The sequence below is a fragment of the Notolepis coatsorum genome, assembly GCF_963971535.1.
Source record: "Notolepis coatsorum genome assembly, chromosome: 9".
In the NCBI taxonomy this organism is placed as follows: Eukaryota; Metazoa; Chordata; class Actinopteri; order Aulopiformes; family Paralepididae; genus Notolepis; species Notolepis coatsorum.
The window spans coordinates 114,696,974-114,717,204 of NC_140173.1; the positions used below are offsets into that span (position 1 = coordinate 114,696,974).

Consider the following 20,231-nt stretch of genomic DNA (forward strand, 5'->3'; position numbering starts at 1 on the left):
CATTTTTTGTCTCTGGTTTTCATAGCGGTCAGTATTTCTGAGTGCATCCATGGCTCAGCACGGTTTTTAACCCTGGTGGTTCTTAGGGGGGCCATGTTGTTTAGTATTGTTGAGAATTTGGTTTAGAATCCAAGCCATGTTTCTTCAGCTAGTGTACCACTGAGCTCATCTGACCAGTCTCTCCAGTTCTTGGTTAAAGGCCTCGCTAGAGTAGGTTTTGAGGTCCCTAGATGTGACTGTTTTGTGACAGCCGGCCTTTTGCGAGTACAGAAGGTCAGTATGGTTAATGAATTACTAAGGGTTGCATTGAAGAACCATATAACCAAATTTAGTTTTGGACAGCCCATGTATTTGCAGGTGTAAAGTAAATCTAAATCACTTGGAGTGTGAATGTGATGTCACAAGAAAGTACTCAACCTCTACTGCCAAACACTCTACACTGCCAACTGTATAAACGTTTCAAAACATTGTTCCTCTGAAAACCTAAAATGGAGTTATATGGTTCTTTGTCTGAGGTACTCAATTAATAAGGAATTGGAGGTCAACAGATCACATTATTCACATAATCAAGATAGTTTCTACATTAAAAAAAGAAACTAAGAAAAAAAGAAAACCACCATTTCTTTAAATTGCTTTATTGCTGGCATCAAGGACAGAACACATATTCATGAAATACACATTTTAGACCATTCCTTTATGACACATAATCAACTGACATTTGGCATGAGAATTTATTTCAGTCCAAGACTGAATGTCAAAAGCAGTAGACCTCCACTACAAACAAAACAATACTGCGTAATGTTTGAACTAGAAATTGTTATTCCCAAAACATGAGTGGAATTCAAATCATCCTGTACAGAACAAAAGAGCCCTTCTGAGTTTATGCCACCTATGGTTAGTCTGTCATATCTAATACACAAAATGTACCTAGTCTCAATTGATGATGATGAGTTTAGATGTACATTTCTTTTAGCAAACACATCTACCGGTATCTCAGTTTTTCACAACTTACGATATTGTCTCATGATTCGAGTATATCGTACAGTATTGTAGGAACAACCTTGTTCCTCTAATCTAATACCCGTTTGGTCGGATTATTAAAATCTATCCAATATAGTGTTTCCTTATACACAACCAATACCTACTTACAGGTAAAGCAACTCACAAGATGCAAAGCATCCACTCTAAAAGCAAGTGAGAAGTATTGTTAGTATGGCACAGTATTGACAGAATACAGTTATTGTAAAACTGCTACCCACAATCGTCCTGTCCTCTAGTCTAAGCTGTCAATTGATCTATCTCCAACCACACCCTGTTTTCTTGATCCTCCAATCACAATTGTTGCTTTCCTCAGAAGCAACAGTTGTGATTGGAGGATCAAGAAAAGATGGCAGGGTTTGAGATAGGTCAATGGAGGCCTTGCACGGAATGTTTGTGTAGTTCCCTTTCTTCCAGTATGGCTGCCTGTAACCACTTTAAAAAGAAAATGCCTAATTTCTGTGCAGTGGTAGAACAAGTAAAACACTGGAAAATCATGATATTACTGTTCTACTGTGACTTGTTTACAAGATCCAGCCATAAGACACCAAAGTATTATGTTTTTGTAGATATATTTCTTATATCAACACATAGCAACCGCTATTTTGCACATAGAAACCATTGTCCCTTTCACTGCCATGTACAAAACAACGGTTGCTATGTTACAGGCAGCCATGCTGGAAGAAAGAGAACTACACAAATATTCAGTGCAAGGCCTCTATTATGAATGAACCCAACACAAAACTGGCTTGATTTCATACACATCCACTGAACTCTCTGGTTAGCACAGAAATCATTCTTTGGCTGTGAATTTGATTCACACAGAATATAAAGAAAGCACACGCAATCTGGCTTGCAAGAATAATAAAGCAGAGAACAGAATTTGCCCCTGTCCCAAAGTTTATGCAATATAAAAGAAATAAACATCAAACAAAAAGTTCAGAAATTTGTGTTTGGTAGATTTCTTCTCTGTTGCAACAATGCTTCTTGGCAATACATTTTATACCGTTGGAAAGCCTGTTTATTTCCCTTTTAAATGGTGCACCATTTGTAAGGAACATGCATTTGTGGGATGAGCAGTACAGCCGAGTATGTTGGTTGTGCCCATGAACAATTTGCCAAATCTTCTCTGCCAATGCCAAACAGCTTATTCTGCAGTTACTATTGACTCGTTTGGTGTTGTTGGGTGGATTGGATGATTGAAGTCTATCACTAACAAGGAAGAAACAAGACATATTGGCAATTTTACAGTTTTACAATTCATTAATTTAGCACGGCTGTGGCTAATGGGGATCCAAATAAACTTAAACTTAAACAAACAGGCAGGAGCCTCAGTAGCGTGTGGAAGAACCATACACAGCCACAACAGCCTGGCACCTCCTCAGATTTGGACCTCGATCGGACCTTCCTACGCTGAGCTATGGTCACTTTTCCGCACCTACCCCCTACCAGTGGCAATCCCATATCTCCCATATCTTTATCAGAGACTACCTCCAGAATTTGGGAGTAGAGGGAATGGAATGACCTGCCAACAGTCCTGACCTCAACCCAATTGAACACTTGTGGGATCAGCTTGGGCGTGCTGTTTGTGCTAGGGTGACCAACACAACCACGTTGGCTGACTTGCGACAAATCCTGGTTGAGGAGTGGAATGCCATCCGACAGCAGGGTGTGACCGCGCTGGTGTCCAGCATGAGGAGGAGGTGCCAGGCTGTTGTGGCTGTGTATGGTTCGTCCACACGCTACTGAGGCTCCTGACTGTTTGTTAAATTAATAAATTGTAAAATTGCCATCCCACAAATGCATGTTCCTTACAAATGGGGCACCATTTAAAAAGGAAATAAACAGGCTTTCCAACGGTATAAAATGTATTGCCAAGAAGCATTGGTACAACAGAGAAATAATCGACTAAACACAAATTTTCGAACTTTTTGTTTGATGTTTATATTGAAAAACAAAAAGGTTTAAACAGTATAGTATCATCTGTATAGTATTGTTATTATGACACGATTCCCCGAAACCTGCTCTTGTATTTCTTATCATAGTTTCCTTCTGTATCACAGTGTAATATAAACTTTCACAGACTTTCAGGTCAACCAAAAGTTTCATCAGTTATCAGTTCGAAATTGCTTTTTTCTTTCTTTCCTTTTCCATAGTATAAATTAAGTTTAGTAATTCATTTTAATTAGGATGCACTATTGTGCATTCTAGGAATAGCCCCTCAGTCTCAGACCACAGTCTCAGCAAACTGTTGATTGATAATATGTATGAGTGTTGAAATCTGCAGTATATTTCAATTGAATCATAGACAGACAGTATAAGCCTTATTTTACAGAACAGAAATCTATGATACCTTCCTCGTCTCTCTAGCTTCCCTCTCTGCCCCCCCCCCCTATTATGACAAGAAACATATCCATATACTGTAATTTATATTTCCCTTCATGTCAACCCAGTGTCTTTATGTATTCTCGTATGCATGCCACACCGTGGCTCTTATGCACGGATTCCCCTAATCTCACGATCCCTTTACCGACTATACTGTAGTACAACAGAGGCCTTGCACGGAATGTTTGTGTAGTTCTCTTTCTTCCAACATGGCTGACTGTAACCACTGTAACCACTCTCAAAAGAAAATGTCCTAATTTCTCTGCAGCCTAATTTCAGTATAGAAGGTAAAACATTGGAAAAGCATATTACTGTTCCACTGTGACTTGTTCACAAGAACCAGTAATAAAACACTTATTTATAAAAATGTCTGTTAATATGTATTTCTCATATAGCAACCGTTCTCTCCTCCAACATGGAGGAAAAATAGGCATTCCAAACATTCCGTGAAAGGCCTCTATACTGGGTGACATTTGAGGCTGAGGATATTATAGTATGTGGCCATACTGACCATTGAGCACAGTGTCAGGTTCAACAGATTTAATCTTGTCAGTCAGTCAGTCAGTGAGTCTGGATGTCAGTCAGTGAGTCAGTCAGTCAGTCAGTCAGTCAGTCAGTCAGTCAGTCAGTCAGTCAGTCAGTCAGTCAGTGAGTCAGTCAGTCAGTCAGTGAGTCTGTCAGTCAGTCAGTCAGTCAGTGAGTCTGTCAGTCCACAGCAGTGGTGGAGCGGACGCAGCAGGCCGGGGTTCTGATGGAGCCCATGACTCCACCCCTCTTCCTCCGGCAGGCGTCACTGTGGCGGGATGTGTTGGTGTCCTGGCGGGTGAGCTTGACGGCTCGGCTGGCCGTCTCCCTGATCTGCATTTCTAGGTGCTTCTGAATGGCCAGGCCCAGCTCCTCTGGGTCCACAGAAGCGCCATACACCTCCCATGTCATCCCCTCCGCGTCCCATTTCACCTCCTTCACTGGAGCCTTCGGTGGGCCGTCGCCCTCCATGGTGACGTTCTGGTCACCGTTGGTCCCATTTCCGTTCTCCTCCACCAGGCAGATCTGAGGGAACATGTGAGGTGGAGGATGAATGCGTGCCGTCTCTAGACTGGTCTGGCTTGTCTGCACTCCAATGTTCCTGAGCTCCCTGTGGGCTGTCATTGTTCCCATGTCTCTGGTGGTGCTGGTCTTGCTGCTGCTGCTGCTGGTACCACTGCAGAACTCCTCCCCAATGCGCTGGTGATGCAATTGGGGTCCTCCACCAGGGGGCAGGGCGCCGACCCAGGAGCAGTTTAGGTTGCAGCAGTGTAGCATTCGTTTGGCGTCCAGCCCTGTCTCACTGACAGACGAGATGAGGCGAGGGAGAGTAAGGAGGCCCGCTGACAGGTGAGGTGGCAACTGGCGCTGGTCCCTGCAGTCAACCTCCATGCCTGCTAGGCGTGGTAGTAGCTGGGCAGGGGCTGGGATGGACTGGGGGTGACAGTAGGCAGCAAATGTGTCCTCCAGGTTGCCATGGTGAACATAAGAGCCATAACAAACTGCCTCCTCATATTGTGGGTCATGATGAGCCTCTACTCCTCCCTCCATACTTGTGTTAGCGGGGCCAGGCATACAGATGTGAAGACACCCGCCCTGAGCCTGCGGCATTGGGGTGTCATGCCCACTGTTGCCCCCTCTGCAAACGGTGGTGACAGTGTTGCAATGCTGTAGCTGCATGGACTGGCCCCGAGCCTCTTGAGTACTGAGGTCTCCCCCATGGTAAGCAGTCACACAGGTCTCACTATGTGGGGGTTGAGGGACAGATGCATCTCTAACTATATGGACAGTATCAGAGTGGCTCCTCTGGACCGGCAGGGAGGCAGGTAACAGTCTTTCCGCTGTGCCTCCGCCGGCTCGGGGGCATTGATTGGTCACTCTCACCACTTCCTCGTGGGGATGTGAGAAAGCATAGGGTTCCGCTACACTACGGGGGCGGTCTGAAGTCCTGGCCGTGGCACCGCGTTCAGGTTGGTGTTCTGAGACACTGCGTGGGCTGACCTGAGCAGCAACCGGCATGGCAGGCTCTCTTCCGACCGGCTGGCTGTTGTCATCATTCTCTGCGGTAGAACGGGGCACTGGATTTGTATTGGATCCCTCGCCGGTGGCCTCCTTTAGGTCCTCCTGACAGATGGGATGTGGTGGTTCTGATGTCTGCGCCCTCCTAGTGGATGTGAGTGTGTCCACAGAGCTCCTGGAGATGGTCAGGAGGGGTTCAGCAGACAGCTCAGCGTCTGAGGAAACAGTTCCCCCCGGTGGGCATAGCTCTGATGTGGGATGCCCGCCCTCCGCCATGGGAAATCCCTAAAAAAAAGAAGGATACAGAGACAGACACAAAGCATTAAGACTCAGAGTGTGGGGGCGGTCAGGTGGCGTAGCGGAGATTGCGTTCGTCACCAACACCAGAGACGCTGGATCCGGCGTTGTCACCAGCTTGGCTGGCCGTTCACACTAATACAATTGGCTGTATTAGAGGGTGGGAAAGCTGGCGGGGTGGGTCCGGGTCATTGTAAACAGCGACTCCTACAGTTCGGTCGGGGCGCCTGCTCAGCGCGGATAGGATCTAAGGGGGGTAGTGTGATCCTTCCACACGTTACACCCCCTCAGTGAGAGTCTGTGCTGCCAGGTGAAAAGAAGCGGTTGATTGGCTAGACGTGTGTCGGAGGAAGCACGTGATGGCCTCCACTCTCCCAGACCGACTGTGGGGGGTAAGTGCGCAGCGACCAGGAAGGGGATTGGGAATTGGCATAACGACTAACATTGGGATGGGAGAAAATCGGAGGAAAAAGGAGGGGGAAAAAAATGTAAAATAAAAGACTCAGAGTGTGGGAGTTTCACACTTCATTATCTCAAGTAGCAGGCGCAGTGAAAAAAGACAACCCAACAAATGCAGTCACTTTATACCGTTCCAACTGGCTTCCTCGGCTCATGGTCTGAGAGTCATCTCCACGGTGGTCTGTGTGTGTGCTGTGGGCCCATTATAGCAATGGCATGTGACACTTCACAGCTTGATTTTCACAGCTTCTTTACAGCTCTGTTCAGTCTGCCATCAAGTGTTTTCAGTTTCTCGCAGACAGTGGGTGATGTGATCACACTTTCATTCAGGATGAAAATACATTTACCCCCTCATCTGGTCAACTAGCAGGTGTATTTTGTGGCAGATAGGGGGTATATTTATGAAACGGTCCGAATCCTCAATAACATCTTTTTGTCTTTATGCATTTTTTTTTTGCTGTATTCAGGGACCAGACATTCTTTTTGGTTTAGATCCGATTTAACTGATAGAACATATTGTGTACTGTAGTCCATAATAATATGATTTCAGAGTACTCCAAAGTGCAGTTCAGTGTACCACAAGGCTCTGTCCTGGTAATTTTCTATCTATATGTTACCTCTCAGTGAAATTATTTGTAAGTTTGGCATTCATTTTCACTGCTATGCAGGCAACACCCAACTGTATTTACCCATTAAGCCAAACGATCCCCCCCAATTACATAATTTATAGGCATGTTTATCTGTGCGGATTGTGCTGAGAAAGGATTCTAAGTAGGGAATAGGGCTAGGGTTCCAAAAATGTGAACTATCCCTTTAAGGCTGTGATTATCTCTTTAACTTCACCAAAATCCACAAACAGTAAACTCGACAAAGACAGAATAGTATTGCATTATGGCTATTGTAAGATATCATGTTGTTTCTTCTCCCATGTTATATTTCGTATAGCATCGCGTCCCGCTCTGAGCCTTACGAGATACTCTATATCTCCTGTGATACCTAATGTATCTCCCACGAACAAAAAACACATGCACCCCACCTGTATGGGGCCCCGCCCCTTATGGTGGTACCACCCATATAACCATGACTCTGGTCATGAAACACCCTTCCTCTATTTTCGTCCCAGCGTACTGGATGCTTGCACCATACGAGCTAGCGGAATGAAAAGATTAAGGAAGATTAATAATGTTGGAAGCTTACCGGAGGTTGCTGGCCCCTGGCATCTTCGACGCATGTTTTCGGCGACACGACGGGCCTGTGATGTTCCTCGTTTGATGACTGCACATCGAGGTTCAGCTGTACAAGGCTGGCTGTCGGGCCAGCTTGTACTCAGGTAGGCCCTGTGTCTTCAGGCATGGGTATTAGTGTTAGTAATGCTGGTTTGTGTTGTTAACACAACCTTGTTGTGTGTTGGCGCCAGGGGCAAGATGGTTTGGTGAACGTTCTCTGCAGGGAACGGTTTCCAAGCTGTCTTGGGCGTGCTGCTAAAACATCTAAAGCTATGCTAACATGCTATCGCTACTGCCGCATGCTATCACTACTGCTAATTGCTATGCTGTTTTAATGTCTCCGCCGTGAGATGTTGTCACTCTCCCGCCTCTTGCCCGGTTCATCAATGAAGGTCAGTCGGTAGCTGTTGTGGGGTTTTGAGTTCTATTTACCTTTTCGGGTAAATGGGTTGACAACGGGGTAGGTCGTGGCTAGGTTCTAGCCAGGTATTACCTTGTGTTCCGGCGGGGTTTGTTGAACGGTGTTCCCATCTGGGTTGGCGTCGGGTAGTGGGGCTATGGGTCCAGCCGACATGGTAAACATGTTGCGTGTCTGTGCACAGGCAATTGTTGTCTTGGGTTCCACATTGCCTGGCGTTAGGCTGCAGTAGTGTAAGGGCAGGGCCGCTTGGGAGAAATGTGAGGCCCTGTGCGTTTTTAGACGCGAGGCCCCCCATCTCCTGGGGCGGCCCTGTGTAGGGGGCTATTGTTTCATTTTGTCACTCTGCTATGAGAAGGTCTGTCTTGCTACAAGCTTTCTCTCCTCTCAAACCATTCATACTGACGGTCAATCGGTATACTGGGGGAGTAGTGCGGGGGGGGGGCTTTGTTTACCTTTTTTGGTAAATGGGCTAAACTAGGGCTGGTGTTCTGTTGTGAATATTTTGAATGAAGACGGGTCTGGTCCGTCTCCCCTTAAACTTTTGTGTATGGGTTTGCTCATTCTACAGTTTTTGTGGTTTAGCTCTTTTATTCATTTAACCTTTTCATGGTCCACACCACAGTGGAGGGTGCTGTTTGCAATCACCACTGGTGCTCCATGTTAACGTCAGTCCTTTGTTTTTGATATATTGAAACAATGCCCCGCCCGGCCGACACCATGGGTCGGCCTGGCGAGTGGCTGGTGGGCTGTTAAGGCTTGTACCGCCACGGTATGGAATTGGCAACGATTAGAACTGTGTTCGAATTGGTGTTTTTTCTATTACAGAAATGGTGTCTGGTGGAGGGGCCTTGAGGGCCGGCCGACGTCGACACATCGCGCACGGTGTTGGTAAACCACTCCGTCGAGGATGTTGACGTTATTAGCTTTGACCCAGCCGCAAGCTATAACCGCTCAGGGTTCCCCTCTCCGCAGGGGATTTTGGTCTTCTGCTGGAGCGCGGGCGGTATTGTCCTAGGCCCTACACCGCCTCACACCGCGCAGCCAGAAGAAGAGAGAGCACGGCCTCGTCAGCGGCGATGACGGGGCCCTCGACAGGCGGCCATGTTTCCCCCGCCAGTGGTGCCCTGGTTGGAGAATCGACAGGGTATCGCGAGGCCGACAGTCTTGGCGGCCGAGGGATCGGCCATTTTGGGTGATTTCGGTGTTGGTAAACCACTCCGTCGTCATTTTGCCGCGAGCAGCCCGCTCCCCGCTCAGTCCGCTTTCTGTTACCCTCAGAAGCGGGGCTCTGGGTGTGTTCCTTTGGCTGCGGGCCGCGGACCTTCTTGGAGCGTATGCGGCCCCATTCTTCGCTTCTCATGGAGACAGGGGCTGACACCCAGTTGATGGCTGAGCCTGGGTCTGTCCGTGAGAATGTTGTGCTGTCAAGCGGCTCCCACACCTTGAACTGTGTTGGTTGAGCCTGGTGTTACGTCTGTCAACTTAAGTGTTGTCAGCAGGGGGGCTCGAAACCTTTTGAGGCACACAGTGCGGGCTTCCCCGGCCTCGCCTTCGCCAGGCCAGGTATCATGTTGGTGCTCCCACTCCTGGAATATTGGCAAGTGGTCGCAGCTCACATGGTTTGGGGTGGTAGTGATATCACTGCAGGGCTACGGTGTGTAGGAACCCATGGGGGCCTTACACCTTGCATGTCCGGCTGCAGAACAACTCCTTCAGCATGTTCTGGAGGGGTGTTCAGTGGGGGGGGCTTTTTTGATCGGAAGCCCCCCGTATCAGACAGGCCCTTTTCTGTCGGGGTTCCCCCTTGGGTGCGATTGCCTCGTGGGTGGTGTCAGGGTCAGGTGTTCCGACACGGAACGCGCTCCTCGCACGATTCCAGGGTTGTCTTCGCACAGCGGGGGGGACCGGGCCAACTATCTACAGTTCCTGGCGGACCTGCGCCACGTGACGGCGGGTGCGTTGGGAGTGTCGTCACATATGACTACGGCAGTACCATATGTCGAGGTAGATGGAGAGAATGGTGAGGCGGGGACTTGTGTTTACACAACCCCACCCGTTTTCAGGTTTGGTACAGACCCTGTTGTCGGGGTCTCCAGCAGGGACAGCTCTGGTCGACGAGATCCAATCTCTGTGGACGAAGCAAGCCATCGTCATGGCGTTCTCCTCCCGGTGTTCTCTGCCCGAGAAGTCGGGAGGGAGGGGTGTAAGACCCAGGCTGGACCTGTCCCATGGGAAGGTTCAGCATTTTTTGGATCGTCTCCTACCTGTTGAACACTGTCAGGTGGGGGTCTGGTTCTCCTCCATAGACCTGTAGGATGCGTATGCGCATCCCCGATCTTCCATCCTAGGGCTTACCTACGCTTCCTTTGCAGGGTTAGCGTATGAGTACCAGAGGCTGCCGTTCGGTTTTCTCTGGCTCCCCGCATCTTCACCAAGTGCGTGGAGGCCGCACTGGGGCCTCTGCGTCATCCGGGGTTACGGAGTGTTCTGCCCTGATGACGTTCTGGTCCTTCGCGGTCTAGGTGGATCGTCAGGTCTCGTACCAGGCAGGTCTCTACCAGCCTGGGGTTGCTGTAGACTGGATGTAGAGTATTCCTCTTCCCAGTCAACGGTTGGAGGGCTATGGGCATCCATCTCAGAGCGTGTTGTCAACACGCTCGGGAGGTTCCGTCCTAGGACGGTTACGGCGCTGTCTCACGTCGCGTTTTCACCGACGCCTCCCTCGCTGGTGACGCGTCGGGCCAACGCAGTAGGGGGCAGCTGGCAAACCATGCTGCCCGGTCTGCGCTACGTTCAATGTGTTGGTGTTGAAAGCGGTCCTTCTGGTCCACAAATGGTGTTGATCAGGACGGACGATACGACGTCAGTGTCGTGTATCGACAGACAGGGAGGAGTACGCTCCCCCTGTCTGCACCAGGCGGCGGGCGGCTGGCTATGGGCGTCCTCCATCTGCGCGGCCTAAGGGCTCCCCACATCCCCGGCAGGGAGAATGTGGGTGCAGGTGTACTGTCGCGGGGCGGCCCTCATCCTGACGGGTGAGGATTGCGTCTGGACATGGCCAGGCAGGTCTGGGACCGATGCCGTGCCGCCAGGGATTCTTCCCCATACATCTGTTAGGTCAGTTGTTGGGACGGGTACGTTGAGGGGCGCAGGTCCTTGATCCTGATGGTGTTACCATCTGGAATGCGCATGCTCCCTCCACTGTCGCGCTTACGCGGGCAGATGACGTATGTTCCAAGTGTGGTGTAAGGCGGGGGGCCAGGACTCAGTCTCCTGCCCCCTGGTTGCTGTCCTTAGTTACCTCCAGTCTCTCCTTGATAGACTGTCGGCTTCGACGGTGAGGGTATATGCAGCAGCTATATCCTCCTATCATGAGGGGTTTGAGGGGATGTCTTGTTCAGCCACCCTCTTGTGAAGCGTTTCCTGCTTGGCGCTCGACGCGTTAAGCCGGTGCAACGCTCCTTGGCTCCGACTTGGGATCTTCAATTGGTCCTCGGTCGGTTGTCCTTGGCCCCGTTTGAGCCGCTCGAGCGGGCGCCGTTGGGACAGCTGTCCTTCAGGACCGCGTTCCTTCTGGCTGTCACTTCCGCTAAACGCGTAGGTGAGCTCTGTGCTCTCTCGGTACGTCCAGAGTGCCTGTCTTTTCGGACCGATTGCGGTGTCACTCTGCGACCTAATCCTGCTTTCGTGCCTAAGAATATCCGGAGTTCCTTCCGCTCCCGGGATATTGTGGTTCAGGCGTTTCGTCCTCCTCCTCACACTGGTGAGTTAGATGCGGGCCTTCACCTGTCATGTCCAGTCCGTGCTTGGGGATTTACCTCAGCCGTACTCAGGATTTCAGGGTTACCGACCAGCTTTTTGTCTGTTACGGTGGGGCTCGTGCTGGTAAGGCACTGTCGGAGCAGCGCCTGTCCCATTGGTTGTGCGAGGGTGTTACCCTCTGCTACACGCTGGCTGGGCAGGATCCCCCTGGGGGCGTCAGGGCGCACTCCACTCGTGGGGTGGCTGCCTCTGCCGTTCTCCTGGGTGGGGCCTCGGTGGAGGCCATCTGTGCTGCAGCTTCATGGTCCTCCCCGGGCTCCTTTGTAAGGTTTTTCCTCATGGACATGACCGGGGGTTCTGTCTCCCAGGCGGTTCTGGGGTCTGTGGCCTTTCCTGCTTCCCGTCCTTTGGTCGGGTAGCAGGAGTGTATGGGTATGGGCCGCAGTGTGTTGAGTCACACGTGGTTCCGCCTGTACGGTGTGTTCAAGGGGTTCTGGCTCCCTCTTGTTCGCATTCAGGTGGAGTTGACTGCGCCCCCCCTTCGTTAGGAAGGATGGGGTGACGGGGCTCCCCGCACCCCTTGATGTGGGCTTACGGGTCCTCAGGGGGTACATCTGTCGGGTCTCGCGCCCGCTCTTCCCCATTATCTCGTAAGGCTCAGAGCGGGACGCGATGCTATACGAAATATAACGATAGGTTATGTAGATAACCTAGTTATATTAGTATTGGCTAAGCGTCCCGCTCTGCGCGCCCTGAGTTCCCTCTTGAGGGGTCTTTTCCTGGGACGGGTTTTTGGCGAGGAAGGGTGTTTCATGACCAGAGTCATGGTTATATGGGTGGTACCACCATAAGGGGCGGGGCCCCATACAGGTGGGGTGCATGTGTTTTTTGTTCGTGGGAGATACATTAGGTATCACAGGAGATATAGAGTATCTCGTAAGGCTCAGAGCGGGACGCTTAGCCAATACTAATATAACTAGGTTATCTACATAACCTATCGTTATGGATCCCAGAGGAGCCTAGAATAGATGAAACAGTGTTACATAATCAGTAACATTTCCTCCCCCTGGGAGTCTGACACAGGCTTGTAGTTAGTCTAGCTCCAGCCCAACACGCAGCCTCAAGCTGTTCACATATTAACTGACTACACTGTGGTCTATGAGAGCCTCCGCCAACTCAAAGGGAGGAGCTACATTCACGGATTCACCCTTAAATGGATATCAACAGGAAATGATTGGTTTAAAAAATAAAAAATTTAAATAAATAAACATTTCAACTAATTGTAATAAAAGGCTTTCTTCTGAATTGTTTATCACGGAAGGAGAGTTGTTTTCAATCACAAGATGCCATTGAGCCCTGACGTTATCAAACATTAGACCTACAGAAATGTTTGGGGCAAAGGTCACATTAAATAAAAAAAACTAACATTTTATTCCAGTGTAAAACATTTGCATATATTATAGACTCTAATATATAGCACTGTTACCTTCAAGTCATTCTCGGAATCTCCAACTACGAGTCATCACGTGTTCAAGTGCTTTCAGTCGCAAAGAACAAAATGGACGCCATTTCTTTTTCATTCAACAAATTTACAAATCCAAACGCATCAAAAAATATATTTTTTACAACACATAGTTGAGCATGGATTATATAGAAAGTAAATAATTGTTATACAAACTTCCATAATTTCCACAGATTCCAATATATTTACAATACCGACCTGCCCCCTAAACATCATAACTCTGCATAACACAGGAATCAGAGAAACAGTGATCAGTGGAATAACATAATGTACACTGTAAAAAAAAAAGCTTCAAGAAAACAGTAAATATCTGGCATCAATGGTTTCCAAATACTTACTGTCAAATTACCGTAAATTCAAATACCTTTATTTAATGGTTAATATTTTGATAAAAGGTAATTTACTGTATTTTTATGGCATTTACACTTAAAGTAGAAAAACAAAAGTAATCTGTAAAATAATACAGTGAATTTCCCGTGAAAAAACATAAATTTTTTACAGTGTAGGCTACATTCCCTCTATTACCTCATTATCTGTTGTTATGCAATCAGCCATGCAACCCACAGTCAAGCTGTTTTGAAAAATCTGCCAAATCTATGAGAGAAATGCCTGTTACTTGTGGTCTCTATGATCTGCTTGTCAGCCTAGGAGCAGCTCCCTAAAAATAACAATATTCATTAAATAAGAATTAAGATAAATTAAGAAAGACAGTAGAATTATGCATGGATTAAGTCAAATTAAGCAAAACCTTTGAATTATACCCTTAAAAACCAGATGCAACCCCTAAACTTAAATTAAGTTCTTAAGTTCTTTAATTTACCCTGACATTACTGATTAAGGTGCCTGACTGAAATTAAGGCACGTTTAAGGGGTCTTTCTACTAAGAGTGCAACATAAGGACAACTGACCTCTTGCACCAAATAACTATTTATCTCCATTTTGAAATAATTTGGACAGCCATGTATTTGCAGTACCCCTTGATTTCTATTAAGGGGTGTGTGCATAGATTAAGGATGATTAAGGCTTTTTATAAGCATTTCGATGACTGTTCCCTAGGCATGGGACCTAGAGCTAATATTAAAAAGGGCATAGGAACACAATGTCATTGACCCAGTCAGCCCAATGGAACTAGAAGTGTTTCAGTTGAGTTCATTACTTATATGCCTTGCAGGTAACAACCAAACTGGTCTACATGCATTCCTACAGGATGGTAATACATATCTTTTTACTTAGATACATCCTACATAAATGTAATAGAAATTAACACAGGAGGAAGAGAGAGTGAGAGTGAGAGAGAAAGAGAAAGATAGAGATAAGGAGAGAGAGAAAGAGTTAGAGAGAAAGAGAGAAAGAGAGAAAGAGAGAAAGAGAGAAAGAGAGAAAGAGAGAAAGAGAGAAGAGAGAGAGAGAGAGAGAGAGAGAGAGAGAGAGAGAGAGAGAGAGAGAGAGAGAGAGAAAAAGTGTGAGAGAGAAAGAGAGAGAGAGAGAGAGAGAGAGAGAGAGAGAGAGAGAGAGAGAGAGAGAGAGAGAGAGAGAGAGAGAGAGAGAAAAGAAAGAGAAAGAAAGAAAGAGAAAGGTGAGAGTGTATCAGAGGTGTGTATGGGAGAAAGGGCAGGTGGTGACTATTTCCTGACTCACACTCTCAAGGCCTGTATGCATTTATCTCTTTTGGGTGCTAAAAATATCTTGATAGGTGGAACAAACTCCCCGACCAGGCTCAGAATAATACATACACACAGCCAGCATGCGCACACACATACACACACACAGCCAGCATGCGCACACACATACACACACACACACATATATAAACACCTGCACAATTTCACATATTCCACACATACATAGGCTAATGTATGTACACACACTCACATGTACACACCTGTGCACACACACACCTCTGACATCTGAACATTGCACTTCTCAGCTGTAGAATTTAGAAAGAGACTTTAACCTTTTCATCCTTCGACTCACCTTTTACTCTGAGCTCCACGCCTCCTCTTCTCTTCTCCTTGTCTTATTCCCTCTCTCCTCCTCTCCCCCTCTGGGTCCAGCTAGCAGTGCGGCTCCCCAGAGAACCTGCGTCAGTCCAGAAAAGATTCTGGAAAGAAAAAAGGAGAGGCTCCCTTCTCCTCCTCTCTCACATCCACAGGTGACCTCCTCTCTCCCACTCCCTCTTTCTCTCCCCCTCTCTCTCTCTTTCTCTTTCTCTCTTGCCACACACTATTCACAATGCTCTCCCTCGCTCTCAGCTCTCCTCTCTGCTCTCCTCCTCTTCCTTTCTCTCTCTCTCTCTCTCCCTCACCCTCTCCCCCTCTCTATCCCAGCCGTGGACAAGATGGAGGAAACCTTGAGATAATCCCCTCGTACATCTGTTTACAAATGTGAAGGCTGCTCTTGAGAATCTTCAAATCCTCCCACTATGTGTGTGTGTGAGAGAGAGAGAGAGAGAGACAGAGAGATAGCTGGCGGTGGTCGGGTTGTTTAGCTGTGGTGGTGGTGGTAGATAGAGCGAGGGGATTGGATGGAGGAAGGGGGGATGGGGAGGGGAAATGATAATGAGGAGAGATAGTCAGGCAGCCGGCGTCACTGCCACTCCATCCACCTGGGAGAGAGAGAGAGAAAGAGAGAGGGGGAGAGAGATAGAGAGTGGGGGGAGAGAGAGAGAGAAATGCATGAATGAATAGAGGAAAAACGGGACAAAAAGAAAACAGACGCCCCACAAATAGTCTCTTGTTCCTTTTTTTCTGGATACCCTATTTTTCCTCCCATGCCCCCCCCCCACACACACACACACACACACACACACACACACACACACACACACACACACACACACACACACACACACACACACACACACACACACACACACACACACCTATTGCGTTACCCATTCCCCATCTCCCCATCTCTCTCCGTCCATCACTCTACCGCTGTTGCTATGGAAACTGCAATACTCAATGGGACTCTGTTGAATGTTCTTTCTTTTTTTTCTTCTTCTCACATCACAGCGAGACGACAGCCAGCCAAAACTCATCAGCGGGGAACTGACCGTGTTCACAGTTGTCAAGTGACGTCAGCCACGTCCGACTTCACACCACGCTGTCATCAAAGTCATTTGTGTATATGGTTCATAAACTATGCTTCAGATTGATAACATGATGGTAGTCACACGGAACAAGTGTCAATTTGCATTTGCATCATGTTGTTTATGTTTATTTAGGATCCCCATTAGCTTTTGCTTTTGTACTTGACAAAAGCTACTCTTCCTGGGGTCCGACACTTAAAACAATACAACAATATTCAATCAAGACATTACATCATTATCAACATCATTAACAATCTCATCCTCAGTTAAGGATGACATTGTACAAGATACTTATCAGTATATAAAAGTATTCAAATAAAATAAATAGTGCTTCCTGAGCAGCACTCACTCTATCAACATAAATACAATTAACAAACAGTCAATTGGTTTTCACCGCTATGCCATAACGGTTCAGTGCATGCTTGTATTTTAATCTTTTCTTGAAAGTAGTTTTGGATTCTATTTCAGCGAAGTAGCTTGGCAATGAGTTCCATTCCATGATAGCTCTGTAAGTCTCAGAAAATGTGAGTAGATTTGTCCTGGGTTTAGGTGCCCAGCCTGACATAGCTTGTCTGGTCATATGGTCATTTTCTTCTCTTATGTAAACTATTTGATCATAAAAATACTGAGATTTTTTGACAACTTGAACATTTCTGAGAAAAGTAATAAGACGAGATTGCAGACGTTTCTCAACCGGAATTCATGGTATATTTCTGTGCATAACTCCAATATGAGTGCGCTTTGAACAGTGGAGAGCTAGTCTGGCAGCCTTGTTTTAAGCTATTTGTCATTTCTGTATATATGTGTCTTTGCTGCTGATGACCATATGACCGGACACTAGTACTCAAGATGTGACAAAACCAGTGCCTGGATGACTTTGTCGTAACGATTAAATTAATCTTGTGTATAATGTATGAAATCTCTATAAATAATAGAAGGCTTGTTAGATAGAATGTGTATTATTACTGTAAAGCTGACAGTGAGAAAGCGGTTTTCAAAAGACATTTCTCAGTTTGTAAGCTGAGACAACGTCCTGCAGAAGCCATAAAACAGTTGGCAAAGCCGGGTCTTTGGTGCAGAGATGAAAGGTCAGAGCAGACTAGCTGAGGCAATTGACCAGCTGTAGAGTAAGATAAGCAACCACACAGGAAAGCAGATGGGACCTTCTCGTGTGTAATCTGGGAGAAGCTATTTAAAGTCTGCAAATGCATGTACACAGAGGTAATATTTTAATTTATTTATTTATTTTTAATTTAAAAAAAAATTCTCTCATCCCAATTTAGTCGTTATGCCAATTCCCCCCTCCCCTTCCTGGTCGTTGCGTGCATTTGCCCCCTACTTGCCGGTCTAGGGAGCCCTGAAGTCTATCACATGCTTCCTCCGATACATCGGAGACAGCCAGCAGCCTCTTTTCACCTGACAGCGCGGACTCTCATTGGTGAAGTGTAACGCGTGGGAGGATCACACTACCTTCACCAGTTCCTTCCCTTGCTGTGCAGGCGCCCTGACAAACCTGTAGGAGTCGCTGTTTACAACAACCAGGATACCACCCACCGGCTTCCCACCCGCTGACACTGCCAGATACCAGTGTCTCTGCGGTGGTAGACAGACGCTTAGTCCGCTGCGCTACCCACCCTCACAGAGGTAATATTAAGTATGGTTTATATACAGTATGATTTGATATTGGAACTGGAAGCTGTTGAAAACTGTTTACTTAGAGATTAAAGGTCCCCTGTTTTGCTATTCCTTTCACTATTTGGGCAATTTTCCACAATTCCTGTGAGTCTATGGAACACACCTGTACGTATTTTTTTCAAAAAACGTGTGTGAGCGGCTCGACTCGCGATTGTGTGTAAAATGCAGGTGGAGAGATAGAGAGAGGGAGAGTCAGGGACGTGAGCGCGCGTGTGCGCTGTGTGAGCGGCTCGACTCGCGATTGTGCGTAAAAATGCAGGTGGAGAGATAGAGAGAGGGAGAGTCAGGGACAGGGAAACCGCTTTCGCATTATTCCCACTGCTCCGTTGTTGAGCGAATTGTTGATTGTGGGCGGTGGCTTCAACCACAGAGGGGGCTTAGATATCAGCTCCTTGCTACGTAGGATAGCAAGTCAAATCAGAATGGCTTAGTTCACTGGGGGAGGATCTTGTCTCATCTGAATTGGAGCAATTCGCCAAAATGAGAATCTGAGACAGACATTTTTGATACAACCCCACATTGCTAGAAAACAATGCTAAACACTGGAAAAGGCCATTTATAAGACAGGGGACCTTAACACATGCTGCGCCAAGAATGAGTTAAGTCGTTATTGCCCACCAATCGAATAACGCCAACAATGAGTTAACTCGTTTTTATGATCGTTATTTCTTTTATTCGCTATATCTATTCATAATTCATGGCTGCATCCTCTGCAGACCCTGGTGAATGTGTCTGAGCTGGCAGACGGTCAACACCGCCCTCTACTGCCTTGCGGAGGTATTGCACTCCATTTGAAATGGTCTGGTGTATTTTCTGAGCCGATCTGAGCCGTGGGGGTGGGGTTTAAATACTCAGGCAAGGCAGGCGCTTACAACGATGGCATGGAACACTAACCCCGCCCGCCCGTTCATGTGTAACGCTCGGTAATGTCGGGGACAGGATTGCTGTGGCTAACTGGAATGGCAATCAAATAATTGGATTATTTTTTTTGCATTACATCAGAGACCAGATGTAATGCAGAGATCTGATATTTATTTGTCCCGCGATCGAAGCTGTGTGTGTGGACTCTGTCTGTGCTGTGTACCGTTGGTGGCAGGGGGGGGGATATAATACCAATAATCTAGCATTGATTTCAGGATGATTGGATAATCAGCCGAAAAATTACAACGTGTCCGATCTGTGCAATAATATTCACAGGGGTATATTATTGTCATTTGAAACAAGGTACCAATGCATTGTCCCGTGGGATTATGCCCCCCTGTGGCGAAATGAATTAGTATCCCCCTCAATCTCTCTATGTCTCTCTCGGGTGACTGTCACTCAAAGCGCTTATGGGCGGAGCCCAGCCCAAAACAGCTTGAAATCTTGAAGTTGAAAAATGCTGCTTTAGAGTACTTGATTAGAAATACAAAACAATGCATTAAAAAAAAAAAAAAGCGTACAGATGTGTTCCATAGACTCACAGGAATTGTGTAACATTGCCCAAATAGTGAAAGGAATAGCAGAACACGGGACTTTTAATATGTGCCCTCGATCCGAACACCATTGCTTTTGTTTTTGCAATGTTCAGTACCAGTTTGTTATTGTTGACCCAGTCTGCTATGGCTTTAAGCTCTATTAGTAGGTTGTAGATTGTCTCCCAAGGACATGTTGTACGTGTCATGACAGGCATCTGCCAGTATCCTTCATGAAATTGATTGATATATTGATTGATTTATTCAATAATCTTTAAAAGAAAAAAAACATGCATCTGAAGCTTCTCATTATCAACAGGTTATCAAGGATACACACAATAGAGGTATACACTTTATAGGGGGGGGGGTGGCAGCAGATGAATAAAAGCAAACTGAGCAGCATACATTTTACAACACAACATATTCTACAATCAACACCAATGAAAACACATTGAGCAATTTAAATATCCATCAGCCTCAGGATGAAATCCCATCATTAAAGCCCATGTGACATGAAATCGTTATACCATCTTACACTACAGATATAGAATTTCCTATCTAATAATTGCCACTCCAGGCCTGTACTGAAAAGGCACCGGCCTATAGGAGGCCAGCCTGGGGAAGACAGTGTGAATCCAGGAAGCGGGGGATGGGCGGCGCCATGCGAGGGGTCCCTTTTCACTCTGGCAACAGGTGGGATATGAATATGGAGAGATGGGTGTGAGTGGAGATGATGATGTATTTTACAACAAGCGGTGCATGGGTAAGGCTAAGAGAATTATCAAAGACTCCAGCCACCCAAACAACTGCCTCTTTGAACTGCTGCGGTCAGGCAAGT

The 20,231-nt window shown here is 47.0% G+C and overlaps 1 protein-coding gene across 1 annotated transcript in view; it reads right to left on the reverse strand.

The window, feature by feature from the left end:
* Window positions 1-636: 636 nt before the first annotated feature.
* The window catches only part of LOC311234312 (uncharacterized protein), a 32,713-nt gene continuing 13,118 nt past the window's right edge, over window positions 637-20,231 (reverse strand). The window contains exons 2-3 of the mRNA XM_084321451.1: window positions 15,128-15,758; window positions 637-5,751 (exon numbers count right to left, since the gene is read on the reverse strand). Of these exons, the coding sequence (XP_084177577.1) occupies window positions 4,129-5,742 (1,614 nt within the window). The 5' untranslated portion in view covers window positions 5,743-5,751; window positions 15,128-15,758 and the 3' untranslated portion in view covers window positions 637-4,128. The remainder of the gene's footprint in view (window positions 5,752-15,127; window positions 15,759-20,231) is intronic.